General features: G+C 36.3%; 1 protein-coding gene across 3 annotated transcripts in view; it reads right to left on the reverse strand.

The window, feature by feature from the left end:
* Positions 1-209: 209 nt before the first annotated feature.
* LOC100266003 (calcium-transporting ATPase 3, endoplasmic reticulum-type) overlaps positions 210-16447 on the reverse strand; it is a 79212-nt gene continuing 62974 nt past the window's right edge. For all 3 annotated transcript variants that reach the window (XM_010666191.3, XM_010666190.3, XM_010666192.3), the window contains 7 exons: positions 8281-8335; positions 7126-7211; positions 6471-6619; positions 3533-3638; positions 3361-3414; positions 1068-1116; positions 210-674 (listed from right to left, as the gene is read on the reverse strand). In XM_010666191.3, coding sequence (XP_010664493.1) covers positions 610-674; positions 1068-1116; positions 3361-3414; positions 3533-3638; positions 6471-6619; positions 7126-7211; positions 8281-8335 — 564 coding nt within the window. In that variant the 3' untranslated portion in view covers positions 210-609. The remainder of the gene's footprint in view (positions 675-1067; positions 1117-3360; positions 3415-3532; positions 3639-6470; positions 6620-7125; positions 7212-8280; positions 8336-16447) is intronic.

Here is a 16447-nt window from a genome sequence, read left to right on the forward strand (position 1 = left end):
AAAATTTGCAAGAATGTTGATCGCCTTAACACCGCCCCTGGCAGATGCTGTCAAGTACATGGATCTTACATTTCAGTCTAGCAACGAAAAATTAAGCCACAGATTTCTAAACCTGGGATGGTTAATTTCCAACAGACAGATAAATGAAAATGGTTAGAAAGGGAAACTCATATCACCACCTGCTGATGTTTGAATAAGCCACACTCAAATTCGGAGGATAACCTAACAAATTCATTGGTTTTTATGCCCAGTAAAATAAGTATTTCTTTTTAGCTGCCAAAACCGGGATTTCCCTTAGCAACTCGTTAATGTAATAGAAGATTCACATGTGAACACCCCAAAAATGAATAGGGTTCCTCGTAGCCATGTTACAACAGAATACATAACTGTCATTGTAACTGATGAGTTTATAAATAACCGTGAGATTGGAGTATATGCGGAGCTTGTGGAGGTTATGTCCATTTGTAGCTTCATCTTTGCAATGCTGATGGAAAGCATAAATGGAAGGGTGCTTCATACTTCATTAAAACTGGTATACCATTGAAAAAAAATGTCTCCAGTGTGAATCACTATGGACGCAAAATTTGGGTAACAAAAGGCTGTACACTGTTACTTGTCACGCAACTCCTTCGGTAGTACATCAGGCCTTCTGAATCTGAAATTGAACCTTGTGCCTACAACATGGGACAAGACGTAATATAGGTATGATCATAAAAAAAAATCTCAAAATATGGAATCCTTCGTGCAGATGTGATTCTTCAAAAGCATGGAATGTCCATGCCCATCAAAAGTAGATAGGGACAATTATTTTTATAGTCCCATTCTCAGCAACAAAATCCATTGATCCCATCGATGCATTTCGTTGATGATGATTTTGAACAGAAACATGTCAAAAGCAAGTCAAGAGAATGCATTTATGCCATTTTGTTGATGATCATTTTGAACAGAAACATGCCAAAAGCAAGTCAATAGAGCATGCATTTATGTCTCTATTATTAAACAAACACAACTTATGCTTCAATTGAGAAGATATTAAGATGGCCAAAGAAAGTAATAGATGTAATTACCACAGGAATTTCTTGAGAAGAACTTCAGCACCTCATCAATTATTATCACCTACAGCAGATATACATCATCATATGTAATGTGGAAAGAATTGCAGCAAAAATTAATTTAGAAAAATGATGCTATGTATATAGGTTTTATAGGCATAAACCTCAGTCAGGAATTTTTTTTTTCTCCATTTTAATTTAAAAAAAAAAAATATGAAGGATGATGCATTAGAAAACCAATTATTAACTCTTTCCACTAGTCATGCAAATGAACCACCAGGTCACCCCCTTCCAAGTTTGAAACAGTTGTTATTTTTAGGTCCTTGTAGTGTATGATGCTCAAAAAGGTCTGTCAATTGCACATCAAGAGAGATGGCTGCACTCAGAAGTTTACATACAAGCAGAGGATTTTATTGTAACAACTAAATATGTAGAGGTTCTCGTAATTTTATGATGCTATATGATATTGAAAATTTTTTTATTCTTCTTCATCCAGACCTGTCTGTGTATACATAATTTTCCTTTCCCTTAACCATCAAACCACATGGGTATATAACTTATGGGTAAGTGTCACAGTGTGGACATTGATGTGTGGGGTGCATGTGTAAGCATGGGTGTGCAAACATACATCTGCATATTTTTGAAATTGTGTTTAATAAAACTAAATGGAGTGGTTTCTACGTAAGTGACACATCTTCACCTGCTCTAATACAACAGGATACCATTTCCAATGCATGTTGTACACAAGAGGGAGAGAGAGAGAGCTACTCATTCCACATAGGTATAGTGGGTGTGGATGTGTGACAGCATGTGTGTGTGTAGGTGTGGGTGTGCATACACATGTCTGCATATGTGTGAATCATAGAACCTAATGAAGAAAGCATCACCCACTCCAACATAACACAGCCTGTATATTCAAAATCAGAACTGATTCTGGTGACTCGTGGCATTCAGCAAAGAAGGATTCCATTTTGACTGCCAATCATACCAAATTTTTAACACTATTACAGATGCATGCATTTCTATTAAATTATTAGAAATAAAAAATTGGCAGAGATGATGTTTTCTTTTCAAACCACTTGCACAAATATTTCAACTAAGATAGACATTAACCAAGCCCCCAACAAAACAAAACCCAAGCATCAACATGCACCACAATGTTCAAATAGGGACAGAAAAGAAAAACAAAGCATACAACTAAAGTAATGCTGCCATAGTTTTTACCACTTTAGAAGGTGAAAAAAAAGTCACTTTGGTATAAACCTTCTTAGTAACAAGGTTTGAAATATCTGTAAAAACGAATATATCGGTACTTGGATTTTATGAATATATCAGAAATATTAGAGAAATATCCAAGTGGATATTCTGACAAAAATATCGATCAAACAAAAATGGTTCAAAATTCATGAAAAAGAATGCACATATTAAATTTATTTTGTAAATGTAATTGATATAAATATAATTAAAAATAATATTTATGAATTAAAAAAAAAATTAATTTCTTTAATATATTTATATTTATTTATTTTAAAAATTAAAAACAACTTTTATTAAAACATATTTTATTACATTTTAAATAAAAAAATTAAATTAATTTACATAAAATAAATTATTTGAGATTTAGTTTCTAAAATCTTATTACAAATTTGTGCTAACAACTTTTTCTATTAACATTAATTTATTTAAATAATTACAATTATTAAAAATTATATTAATAATTTATCTTATCAAATTAATTTTAATTTATAAAATATTATAACTTCGCTTTTATATTTCAACAATTTTTGAATAAAATTATATTTTTAATATTTTAAAATAAAAACATTTAAAATTAAAAGGATAAATATAAAAAATATTTAAAATTGAAGTGATAGTGATTTTTTAAAATAAGATTAATAAGATAAATATGAAAAGTAGTTAAAAATAAAATCACAATATAAAATAAGAGGATAATATAAATTTAAAATAAAAGATAAATTAGAAATGAATAATTAAAAAATAAAAAAGGATAAATATTTATAAATAAATAAAAAAGTGGCGTTTTTTCTGGAAAATTTGCTAAAATCGGCTTTTAGCGCATGCAGCCGCTTCTGATCCGACCAATTTTTTCTATTTTTTGATGAAATTTTGTCCAAATTTCGTTTTTTAAACCTTGCTTGGTAAGACATTCATGTCCTTGTTAACACATAAAGAGCAGATATTGCGCTAGACAGAACAAGATAACAGCTGAAGCAAAAAAAAGTTTTGAGCAAAAACATAAATTGTCTGCAAACTCTGCATACCAGAATGTGCAGAACACACTACTTACAGGAAATGAAAGATATAGGACAACAGTCCATTCAGCCCAAGATAACGGTGTCACCTGCAACACATATAATAGTACACCTTTAAATGCATTACTGATGAAAGAAAAAAGAACGAGGCCTATTACCTGATAATAATAATAATAATAGTTGATGGCAGAAAAGACAACAACTTACAGAGAAAAGAATGGATAGCGGTTGCACATACAAAATAAGCAGGTGAAGGACCATAGTCAGGACAATTGAAGCAACAAGCCATAAGTTGCTCCAAGGAGGGATAACGCTATATATTAAGCACAGGAGAAGTGTTAGCTCTAATGACTTTTCTTTGGGGCAAAAATGTTAGAATGAGAGAAGTCAGAAACAGGCAAATCACTCCCTAGAGAGGATAACAGAATTAATACAAAAGTGAACAGTAGATCAGAAACAATAGAAAATGATCAGGGAAATAGCTATAAAACTATGTATGACTGATAGTTCGCCTGAAAGTATTGAACAACCTTATCAACTCTATGTTTTGTAATTGAAATGAAATGTATAAGAAACATAATTTAATTACTTAACATCAAATTTATTCAACAAGAACAAAAACTTGCAAGCTCCTTATGAGAGTTTTTGCTTGGGAAGCTGTTTGGGGTGAAGAAAATAACTATAGATACATTAATGAAGAGAGGATGGCTCATGGTCAATAGATGTAGCCTCTATAAAGATAGTGAAGAATAAGTTGATCGCATCTTGATTTATTGTGATAAGATAAGTGCTATGTACTTTTTTGTTAGCAGTCTTTGACTTGATTTGGGTGTTTTTTACCTCAGTGAGAAATCCCATCCTTGAATAGAAATTTAAGGGGCTAGATAAGAAGAGAAAAATAGTTTGGCGCTTCGCTCTAATTTGCTTATCTTGGCGTATTTGCAAAAAAGGTGCAACCAAAGGACTTTCAAAGATGAAGAGCTCTCAGATCAAAGATTGAAGGAGTTCTTCATTAAATAACTTTTTAGAGTGGTCCCTTGATTCATTGGAAATGGAGAACCCTTCTATTTTGAATTTCTTAGATGCTCTCTTGTGGTTAGCTTTGCTTTGATTTTGCAGGCAGACCTTGTATTTGTTTGGTGCTTGCTTTGGGATGTTTTGTGTATACTACCTATATATGTAGGGTGCACCCCTTCTTTTTGGCGTTTCTTAATACATGCTTCTATTGTCTATCAAAAAAAAAAATAACAAAAAGAAATTCTTGATAACTTTAGAGTTTAGCTGCTTCTCTTGGACTAGGATATCTGAGAGGCAAAGAATTTAGTGGAAAGACAGGCTTATGACCATAATTACCAGAAGTGGCTACAGGACAGACATAGGAAGTATGTCTCCAAGCTTCCAAGAGGAAAGCACTATGCTTCAAAAGCATTTAAGTGTCTTTCACTCAACACATGTTCCTCTTATCTCAATTCATGCATTCTGCTTCAAAAGTCTCTCCCTGTAAGTTTACACATATTTTAAACTTTTTCTAGTATAGTATGGTTGCTTCAATTTGTATGGTCAATCTGAACATTTTCATCCAGATCATAGGTGCTTCTGAGTCCCTAGTTTCTACATGTTAGTCACAAATGCATCCAATGCGCTTTGTTTCTTAGTACATTCCCTAGTGCCTTTTATTTGCTTCTTGTTTCCCTGCTTAGCCAATATTTTCAGAACTTCACTCCATGCTTCTACTTATCTCTTGCTCCCAACACTTTGCCACCCTTTTTTCAACGTGAGTTTGTATTTACCTGGCTATCCTACTCAGTTTGCCACCTGTAGAAGAAATTGCTTGTTCCTTTTTCTCTTTAAAATGTAAAATTAACACCTCTAGTCCCAAGTGATCCATCTTTAGACTGCTAGGTCTCAACCCCTGAATCTCCCCTCAAAGGCTGAGTCCCCTCAAACTAGTTTAGCAGTTTTCCCCCCTTTATGTATTTCTCCTTTCATGCCAATGTTTTAAAACTTAATGACTATTTGTGACTTGGTTAGGAGGAGAAGATGCCCAAAAAATGAGGGAAGGTAATATTTGGGTGGAACAATCATCAGTAAAGTCAAGGTAGAAGGAAAAAGGAAAATTGAGCCAGGTGGCTAGATTTGCTCTTTTATTTTTTATTTTTTCAATAAACAACTAACAAAATAGAAAAAAAGAAATTTCAGGAAAATCAGAATGTCCAAAAATATCATGTCCATTAGTCATGAATTAGAAACCACACTTCCTTTAGGGTAGGCAACAAAGAAATTCATGAACACTGGACTGACAAAATTCATAAATCAATTTTAAAAAGAGAAAATAAAATGTGACTTAAAAGTCCTTCAGAATTGTAGGTATCAAGTGATTGACAACAAGTGATACCTACTAAACTAAGCTATTTAGGATTTAAATTGAATTATCAAATCTAATGTAAAAGGATCTAAATAAATTCCGTTAATGCAATTGAAATCCAAACAAACTCTGTTAATGCAATTGAACATCCACCAGAATTTTATTTCATTATGTAATTGTCAGATAATGTTGCTCTGTTCTTCCAAAGGGTTGATCAAGTCAAATACCAAAAAATGTTCTGACATGAATATTCAGTGTCACAGGAATAAGCAGAGAATTGATATCCATGGGCAGATCTTTAATTGAATTTTATTAGGAAAAAAACAAAGAATTGAGGAATTGTCAAATCCTATGAAAGTATTCTCAATTCTATAAATCCTAATGATTCTTATCAGAAACATAAACTGATCTGGGAGTCTTGAATGGAAGTTGGATAAGAACGTATGGAAAAAGATCAAGAATTTCCAGACTCTACACTCTGGACGAGAACTTTAGTAACCACAACTCAGGAACACTATACATGGGATGTTTCTAGTTTAAATAGGTCTGCATAGGTTACATAATAGGGAATATAAATGCCTTTGTGTGAAAAACCGACTCATTCATAAGTGATGAAACATTGCAATTGACTTTCAATGAGTTATGTATAAGTAAAGATCTTGAAGATAGCTACTACCATTAGAGTATTTTTTACACAAACGTTCAGAATCCATATCGATTGACCATGCTGAAAGACAGAAAAATGCTGCAAACAAATCAAAGATCAAACTAAACACTCACAGCAGAGATTGATTTTCACTGAGGTTATTCAGTGCATTGAACATCTCAACAACAACAAGAACTGTCATTGACACAGTTGATGGGTGTCGATCATCAAAGATACTGCATGGATATGTTGTCTCCCTTGATGAACAAGTGTCAAAGTTCATCTGGAATAACAAAAAACAAGTAACTAGTCTGAGGACATCCACAATCAGTCTATTTATGAATGAAATTCCATGAATTGTCAACACAGAACAATAGACAATCATTATGAAACTCAGTAATAGCAAGCAGAAATTAAATTAAAACTAAGAAATCCTTCATTTGGAATTTAACTCAGCTGTTTAAGTGATTAAATGGTAATGGTTAATGTGGAACTTTATCCTACATACTGAAGTGTTGTTTCACACAGCTCATCAGACACACTATGCGAGTAATTGATATTAACTTCAGTTAATAACAAGGAAAACTAAAGCACTTCAAAAATAAAAAATTTTGGGAGCCTAGCCTGAAACTAGATTGAAAGAAGGTAAAATACTTTTTTCATGATATTACCAATTAAACCAAAAGCCCAACCCAAAACATTACCACATCTGCAATTTCACGCAGAACTACAAAAATAAAGTAGAGACTCAGTATTTACCTATTCCAAAAAGCTTAGGAATCCACTTACCAGTTCACCATATGGTAGTTTGGGTCCATTATCAGAATAAACAAACCACCAAATGAAACCCGCAACAGTTGCAAGGCCAACATAAGCTGCACCAACCAGAGACTTCACAGTTATACACCTTGATTAGATTGTGCAAAAGAATACTAAATATAAAAACTTTACCATGGATCATCATCTAACATAATGGTCTCAACCAAATTATTAAGAATGTGCAACATTAAACCAAATTTTTCATGACCATTCTTTATGGATCAATAAATTATACATAAAATCAATATGCATAGGCACAAATATAGCAACTAGAGAAACAAGAAAATTGCTGACCAGGAAATATCCAAATGATATAACATGGTGTCTAGGCTCTATCTTATATCATTTTAAATATATCATTCTAGGCCTACCAACCTATAATGTAACCTATGTTGCTCGAACTCAGGTAAGGGTGTCAGGTACTAGGGCATATCTAGGAGTTACATTCTTTTAACTCCAAAATTTAGGATAGAGGGACACAGCTAAAATGGATCCTGGTAATGGGTATCAACACTTCAATACAACATAACAAAAGGAGGGAAAGCAATTAGAAATCAATTAAAAATAAAGATATCTTCGATAAGAATTTCCCATCTTTTATCTTTAGCCTCTCTTTAGTTTCTTATCCCTAAATATTCTTAAACTCTCTTTTTTCAATGTAATTATTTGCTAAGGAAGTTCAAAATAAAAGAAAATAAATTAATCAAAATCAACAGCCATATCAAAAGCAAAGTAGGAGTATCCGACAAGGATCCTACACTCAGCCATGTTGTATCGTGTCAACATGAGTATATTGGGTAAAGTTGGAAAGTCCAAGTATTATAGAACAAAGCCACAAAACTGCACGACTAAATTCAAACCAACATGACTAAGAACCTCAATAAGGTGCCACCTAACCAATAAAAGCAACAGATTAGAAGACACTTATTTATCAGTGTGGATTGCTGGCTGGCTTAAATCAAAACAGAAGCAATTCTTAAGACGATTAGGTACTGACTCAAGACAGTCCACTTATAATTTGAATTGTCATTTAAAAAACATTTAGCTAGGAAAGAAGCCAGCAAATGTGCTCTAGAAAAATCCATACAAAAAAAAAAAAAAAAATGCAATGGTATCCACACTTACCCCCAATTACCAGATAACGGAAGAATAACCAACCAGTAACAACTGCTTCATTCACCTGCATATTCAAATTGAATATAAAGTGAAATTCCATGAGAAATAATGCTGATGCCTTCTCAAGAAAAGAAAAGAACCCAATGCATTACTAAAACTGAAACTGAGTAACACATAAGCTAAGGAAATAGTCTAATTTCATTTATATAATGATAAATTTGACTTATGATTTTGGGCAAGAAGGATATTTTCAAACTTTTGTCAAACAAAATTCTGAGAAACTTGTAGGCCGTTATTTCTTTATTACACTAACCAATCCTGTTCCTACCACCATCTGATATGTTATAAGGTCACTGTTCCCATGTTCAAAGTTGGCATTCAGGAAGCTAGCAAAACCTGGGCCTGCAAAATTTCTCAATGTGAACCTTCTAACCCTACTGATATTTGGCATACTCATCTCCACTATCCTTGTGCTGTTTATTCACTATCCTAAATGAGATCCATATTGCCATTTTAGACAAAGATCTTCTGGTTCCAATAAAATTTCATTCTTAAACAATTAATTTATTTCATCTATTCCACGGGCAATCACTCCGCACCTAACTATAATGGACCCTCATGATGTCAAGGGTAAAGGGGGAGAAGGAATGCACATCTCCCACCTCTTGTTTGCAAATAATCCTCTTCTGCTTTGCAAGACCAATTGGATCAACTAAGATATTGAAGGTGGATTGTAATTGGCTTTGAGGTTGTGTCATGATTGAAAATAAACTTGCAAAAAAGTGAGTTTATTCAAGTGGGAGAATGGAAGGAGTCTGTAGGCTAGAATCTATTGTTGGGTATAAGGTAGGGAGGCTTCCTGCATCTTATTTGTTGGATTCCTAGAAAAATCCAATCTATGTTCTAGATCTCTAAAGGAGTGCATACATCTATAGATAGCGGAAACTAATAAGCCTCTAAAGAACATTCAAGGATGAGAACAATAGAATCCATATCTTGTATTTGGATGTCCTCAAATCCTTTTTCCAATAGATGAAAAACGATTTTGAAGACCTAGAGATCTTCCTCCTAATAACTCTTCCTTGAATCTTGGCAATGGAGAAAGGTAGACTTCTCTCTAAAGAGATGGAGGCTAAGGTTTTCTTCTCCAGAAGATAATAATAAATAGGTGTATCTAATCCTAAACCCTTAAAAGATTTATATAGACTTCATTGTTGGCTTAAGTGACTTCAACTCATCTTGGACTTGAGTCACTCAATTTAACTCATTAGGTCCTAATTAATTAATTAGTTCCAATTAATTAATTAGCCAGATGCAGAAAGACAATTCATAAGCTCCTATGAAACATATGCTTTCACCAAAACATCCTTATGCACATATATGAATAAAAACCCAAATATCCCTCAAAATAACATGCCACCAAAAAGTGAATTTAAGCGGGGACCATTAAGATTTATAGGAAAACATTGGTTGCCTCATAATCCAATTCTGAAGTTAACACAACATCCTACTATAAAGACTCAATTGTACTCCAATATCCTATGAAATTAAATCAAAGAGTAAATTAATTAAATCCAATTTAATCAATTTCTCAAATTCGTGACCTACTAACTATTGCGTCTAAGCTTCCCATTAACAGACGTCCTGAATCTAAAAAGGTAGAAGTTATCAACCTCTCAAAATTGTCTCTATCATCCTTAAGTCTCAAATCCTTCTATTATGTGAACCACTAACATACCCTAGTTCACCAAGAGCATATGTCAAATTTCACTAAATGAATTATTGTGACGCCACAAATTTCATGACCACAAGCCCTTAAAATCACCTAAGGGGACACTGTCTCAATCTCATGCTATATTATGGTGCCTATCTCAAGATACCTATTGTCATATGTCTTAATCAACAATAACTCAATTCATAAGAAATATATGATCACTCCAAGGTCTAGCCTATGGATCAAAGTCACTAAAAACCTCATCACTAGCTTAATATTCTCTCAAGATTAAGAGTTCATTCAACATAATAGTTTGGTGAAATCATGACTACTTGATAGTCAATGTCATGATTTACTATAGGTCTCATCCAACATGTAATCATACACACTAACACTCACCATGGAAAACTCATCTAGATAAAAACAAGTCATCCATTTCATTAGAAGGTAGTACATTACGAATTGCCTAAGACGGATTGCCTAAGTCCAAAAACCAACTACGAATAACTCATCAACTTGCAAAGAACTCATGACTTGGATCTTCTGTGCAACTCTTAATACACCCATGCCATATATAATGCAACTAATGTAACCTTGAATGATCTATTAAACCATAATGCAAAAGAAGGATAACTAAGTGAAATTTGAAATCATAATAATGAAATCTTATATTGTTATATCATGTCATGCTTTAAAGGGCTTTATCCTAAAATTATCTTGGTTTGCCTTTGGGAATGCTTCATAAATCCGGTGTTGTGTGGGATGTTATGAAAGAGAGATTCAAAAGGAGATTAGACCTTGGAAGAAGTATTACTTCTCAAATCGAGGAATATTAGTTCTTATGAAAGGTTCTCTCACTTATAAATCTATTTTATATCCCTTTTTTGCAATTCCTAGGAAAGTGAGGATCATATTAGAAAATTTTCAGAGAGATATTTGAAGAATTTCTGAACTCCTTTATTGATATTTGAAGAATTTCTGAACTCCTTTATTGATTTTAATCGGTACACACCATACACATATATATACACAAATAACTGAATAAGAAAAAATCAATCTAGCTTAATTCTCTTCTAAAATTAGGAAACTAAATCATAAGGAAATATCCTAAATGATCTCTCCTTTTTTATTCCTAAATTAAAGTCCTAACTTTGGCATTATTTCAACACTCCCCCTCAAGCTGGAGAATATATATCATATAATCCCAGCTTGCAAGTTAAGTCTTCGAAGTTAGGCCTAGGTAAAGCTTTGGTGAGGATGTCTGCGGTTTGGTGCTTGGTAGGAACATAGTTTAATTTGACCGTCTCACTAGTCACCTTCTCTGTGATAAAGTGTCTGTCAATCTCAACATGCTTGGTCCTGTCATGATGCACGGGGTTCTTTGCTATGCTTATAGCGGCCTGATTATCACACATTATCAGAATTGGAGATGAACTCGTTTGTCCCAGTTCACTAAGAACCCTTTTTATCCAAATCCCTTCACAGATTCCCTGTGCAAGAGCTCTGTACTCAGCTTCTGCACTACTTCTGGCTACAACTGATTGCTTCTTACTCCTCCAGGTAACAAGATTTCCCCAGACAAAAGAACAATATCCGGAAGTGGACCGCCTGTCAATGATGTTTCCTGCCCAATCCGCATCTGAGTATACTTTAGTGTCACGGTTCTCTGTCTTTCTGAAGAATAGGCCTTTCCCTGGTGTCATTTTTAAATATCTAAGAATCCTGTAGACTGCTTCCATGTGTTCCTCAGTGGGGCTGTGCATGAATTGACTTACAGCACTCACTGCAAAGCCAATATCTGGCCGAGTGTGTGAGAGATAAATCAAGCGTCCGACAAGCCGCTGATATCTCCCCCTGTCTACCGGTGTACTTTCTTTCTCGATACCAAGTTTCTTCTGACTATCCATAGGAGTATCAATTGGTTTGCATCCAAGCATACCGGTCTCCTTAAGAAGATCGAGTATGTATTTTCTTTGAGAGACTACGATTCCCTTCCTTGATCTAGCCACTTCCATACCAAGGAAATATTTCAAATTTCCAAGGTCTTTAACTTCAAACTCTTCTGACAAATACTTCTTCAAATTCTGTAACTCCTCCATATCATTTCCAGATAGAATAATATCATCGACATAGACTATCAATATGGCCAATTTCCCGGCATGAGACTTCTTGACAAATAGAGTATGATCAGCCTGACCTTGTTTGTAGCCCAGCTTCAGGACTGCTTTTGTGAATCTATCAAACCAGGCTCGAGGAGATTGTTTAAGGTCGTACAAGGATTTTTGGAGTTTGCAAACCTGATTCTTTGCCATACTTTCTTCGAAACCAGGTGGTATTTCCATGTAGACTTCCTCTTCTAGGTCCCCATTTAGAAACGCATTTTTTATGTCCAGTTGTTGCAAGCACCAATCTTGATTGACAGCCAATGAGAGAAGGATCCTGATAGTGTTCAGTTTTGCAACAGGAGCAAAAGTCTCCTGATAGTCTATCCCATAGGATTGTGTAAACCCTCTAGCTACCAAACGAGCCTTGAATCTTTCGACTGATCCATCTGCTTTGTATTTTATGGTGAAAATCCACTTGCACCCCACAGGCCTCTTCCCAACTGGCAAATCTGTGATAGTCCACGTCCCATTCTTCTCAAGTGCATCAATCTCATCTTGTACTGCCTTCTTCCATTCTGAAATTTTTAATGCCTCTTGTATTGTGTTGGGAACCTGAGTATCATCAAGAGAAGTAGCAAATGCTCTGTAAGATGGTGATAACCCTTCATACGTAACATAATTCCCAATTGGATGATCTGTACATCTCCTAACACCCTTCCTCAATGCAATTGGCAAAGTAGAATCATCAATGCTGGGAATTAACACCTCTCCAGCCCTATCCTCACCTATGTTCTCTTCAGGAAGACTTGAATTGGAGTCAATATATTGGCCACATGTTGACTGTGATCCGTGCTCTAATTCCTGTCTTTTCCTCCTCCTGATGTAAACTTGTAAGTTCTCATTAGCAAGTTGTGGGGCTATAGGTTGAATAGGCATGGGAGACTGGATGGTCACGGGAGAAGGAACATTTGTGTGCTGGGCTGGCTGAACTGATGGCGGCATGGGTGTGGACAACTCAGTGGGCGCGAATTGGGAAGGATTTGGTGACTCTGAGTGAAAAGAAGGTACACCCTCAAGAAAAGACTCCCAAACTTGATGTTCATTCATGCTCTCCCCCTGAACATGAGATTTGGGATAGAAGAAGACATGTTCAAAGAAAGAGACGTCCATGGTGGTGTAAAATCTTTTGTTGGTTGGAGAATAGCATTTGTACCCTTTTTGGGTTGGAGAATACCCTAGAAAAATGCACTTATTTGCTCGAGGAGCAAATTTGCTACAATTTTGAGGATACACATGAACGAATGCCGTACAACCAAATACTTTGAGTGGTAAATCAGAAGAGGCGGCATGGGTGTGAGGAAACTGTTTTAAGAAAAGTTGACGTGGGGATTGAAAGGTAAGCACTCTGGATGGCATACGGTTAATCAAATAGGTAGCTGTGAGAATAGCTTCCCCCCAGAAATAGTTTGGAACATTAGAGGAAAACATAAGGCACCGGGCAACCTCCAAGAGATGTCCATTCTTGCGTTCGGCCACCCCATTTTGTTGTGGGGTGTCAACGCAAGAACTTATGTGGATAATGCCATGATTTTGAAGATAAGTACTGAGACTACTAGTAAAGTATTCCTTTGCATTATCTGACTTGAGGACTTGTATTTTGGAATTGAATTGATTTTGAACCATAAGATTGAAGGTTTGAAAAATGTGCCCGACCTCTGACTTTTCTTTCATAAGGAAAACCCATGTTACCCGAGTATGATCATCAACGAATGTCACAAACCATCGAGTGCCAGAAATATTTTTTATCCGGGAGGGACCCCACACATCACTATGTACTAGAGAGAAAACAGTCGAAGGTTTGTATGGGATTTGAGGATATACTATTCGAGTATGCTTTGCAAACTGACAAATTTCACAGTGATAAGATGCTGGATTTTTATTGATAAATAATTTGGGAAACAATTTTGCAAGGTAAACAAAGCTAGGATGACCAAGGCGATAGTGTAACATTATAATCTCACTATCTTTATTGACCTTAGAATTTGACACAGAATTGAAAGACTCTGACATACTCTGAGACTGGACGCAACTTGCTTGAGAGACTTGGTTTGGATAGAATTTAGTAACAAGTTTGGATAGAATTTAGTAACACATTGGAGATCATGAGCCAATTTGCTAATGGACAAAAGATTACAATCCAAGTTTGGAACATGGAGGACAGAGTCAAGATATAAGTCTTTAGTAAGTTTTATAGAACCTGTCCCGACAATTTTTGACTTTGAACCATCAGCAATATGGACGGATGAATGACCATTACTTGGCTTGTAATTTTGAAGAATGGCAGCATCTCCTGTCATGTGATCAGAAGCACCTGTGTCTACTATCCACGGCCTCATTCCTCCTCGATTAGCAGTGAAGGCTACACCGGTAGTACTGCCACTGCCAACTTGGCTTAATAATTTCTGTAGCATCTCCATCTGCTCTTTGTTGAATGGACTCGGCTCGAGAACAGATGTGCTCTCAGAGTTGGCAGCCACGTGTGCTCTGCCATCTCTGTCAAACCGTGGCTTTGGTTTCCAATCAGCAGGTTTGCCATGAAGCTTCCAGCAAGTCTCCTTATAATGGCCTGGTTTCTTACAATAATCACACCAAGGCCTATCCCGTTTCTGACGATCTCCACCACTACTATTAAATGACCGAGCAGCAAGGGCAGAGGCATCCAATGTTGGGGCAGGTTGCTCTTTTGATCCCATCATCACTTTCTTTCTACTTTCTTCACGCCTAACCTCTGAAAAAGCCTCCCTGAGACTTGGCAGGGGTTTAATGCCCATGATTCGGCCGCTAACATCATCCAATTCCCTGTTTAGTCCTAGGAAGAACTTGAACAGTCTCTTTTGTTCCACAATTTGCCTGTATGTTGCTGCATCATCCGAACATTTCCATGAGTGAGTCTCAAATAAGTCAAGTTGCTGCCAATACCTTGTGAGTGTGTTGTAATACTGAGTAACTGACTGCTCTCCTTGGCGGAAGTCATGTAGAGCTGATTCAACCTGAAACAGTTCTGAAGTATTTTCAGAACTTGAGTAAGTTTCTTTGGCTGCATCCCATATGTCCTTTGCAGTCCCAAACAGCAAGAAATTTTCGCCTATGTCATTGTTCATGGAATTGATAAGCCATGACATGATCATGATGTTTTCAATCTTCCACTTCCTGAAACCCGGTTCTGTAGTTTCTGGCATGACTGCTTCTCCAGTGAGGTACTCATCCTTTCCTTTACCGCAAATGAACAGCAACACAGATTGTGACCATTGTAAATAGTTATGGCCATTTAATTTGTGTCCTGTGATGAGAATAGGAGAGGAATCATTGCCACCAAGGTTTGGAATTTCAGATCTGCCCCCTGATTCTGGTGACGTGACGCTGGATACTTGTGATGATGCCATTCCGTATTTTGTCATGGACCGGAAAGGTAGAAGAACACTTTTCAAGGCACGTGCAGGGACTGGAGTTGAGAAAAAATAGCCGGAGGACGCCGGAAAATCTGATCAGAGGACCCGCGGAAGCAAAAGAACCCCAAAAGAGGCACGTGCAGGGCTCGGATTGCACAAACAGGTAGGAAGGGTGGCTGGTCGGCGTCAGGCGAGCCTGGAGGAGGAAGCGCGTCGTCGGAAAGTGGCTCACGCGCCCTCACGCGCCGGCGCGTGAGATGCAGTCGCCGGCCGGAAAAACGCGCGTGGGCGGCGCGTGGATGGGTTTCTGGTTCCGGTGCTTTGGGACAAATTGGAGATCTCCTCCAGGCGCTCCTTGCGGTGTAGAAAAAAAATCGTCGCCGGAAAGTTCGCCGGAAAAGTTGCCGACGGTGAGTGTTTTCTGACGACGATTCGACTGTCCGGAAAGCGTTTTCTCCCTTGGCTCTGAGAACAGGGACTGATGATCGGAATGAGAGAGAGAGAGAGAGAGAGAGAGATGATCGGATTGAGATATGGCCAGAGAGATTTGGCCGGAATGAGTGATGGCCTGAATAAGAGGTGGCCAGAAGGGATTAGAGTTTCAGAAAACTGGCTCTGATACCATGAAGAATTTCTGAACTCCTTTATTGATATTAATCGGTACACACCATACACATATATATACACAAATGACTGAATAAGAAAAAATCAATCTAGCTTAATTCTCTCCTAAAATTAGGAAACTAAATCATAAGGAAATATCCTAAATGATCTCTCCTTTTTTATTCCTAAATTAAAGTCCTAACTTTGGCATTATTTCAACAATATTTTATGGGGAAACCTTTTAGAACGTAATAACATTAATCTAGTGAGTTGGTCTAAGGTTCGCATGAATAAAAAAGGGTGGA

This window comes from Vitis vinifera, chromosome 18 (genome assembly GCF_030704535.1).
Source record: "Vitis vinifera cultivar Pinot Noir 40024 chromosome 18, ASM3070453v1".
NCBI classification, from domain to species: Eukaryota; Viridiplantae; Streptophyta; class Magnoliopsida; order Vitales; family Vitaceae; genus Vitis; species Vitis vinifera.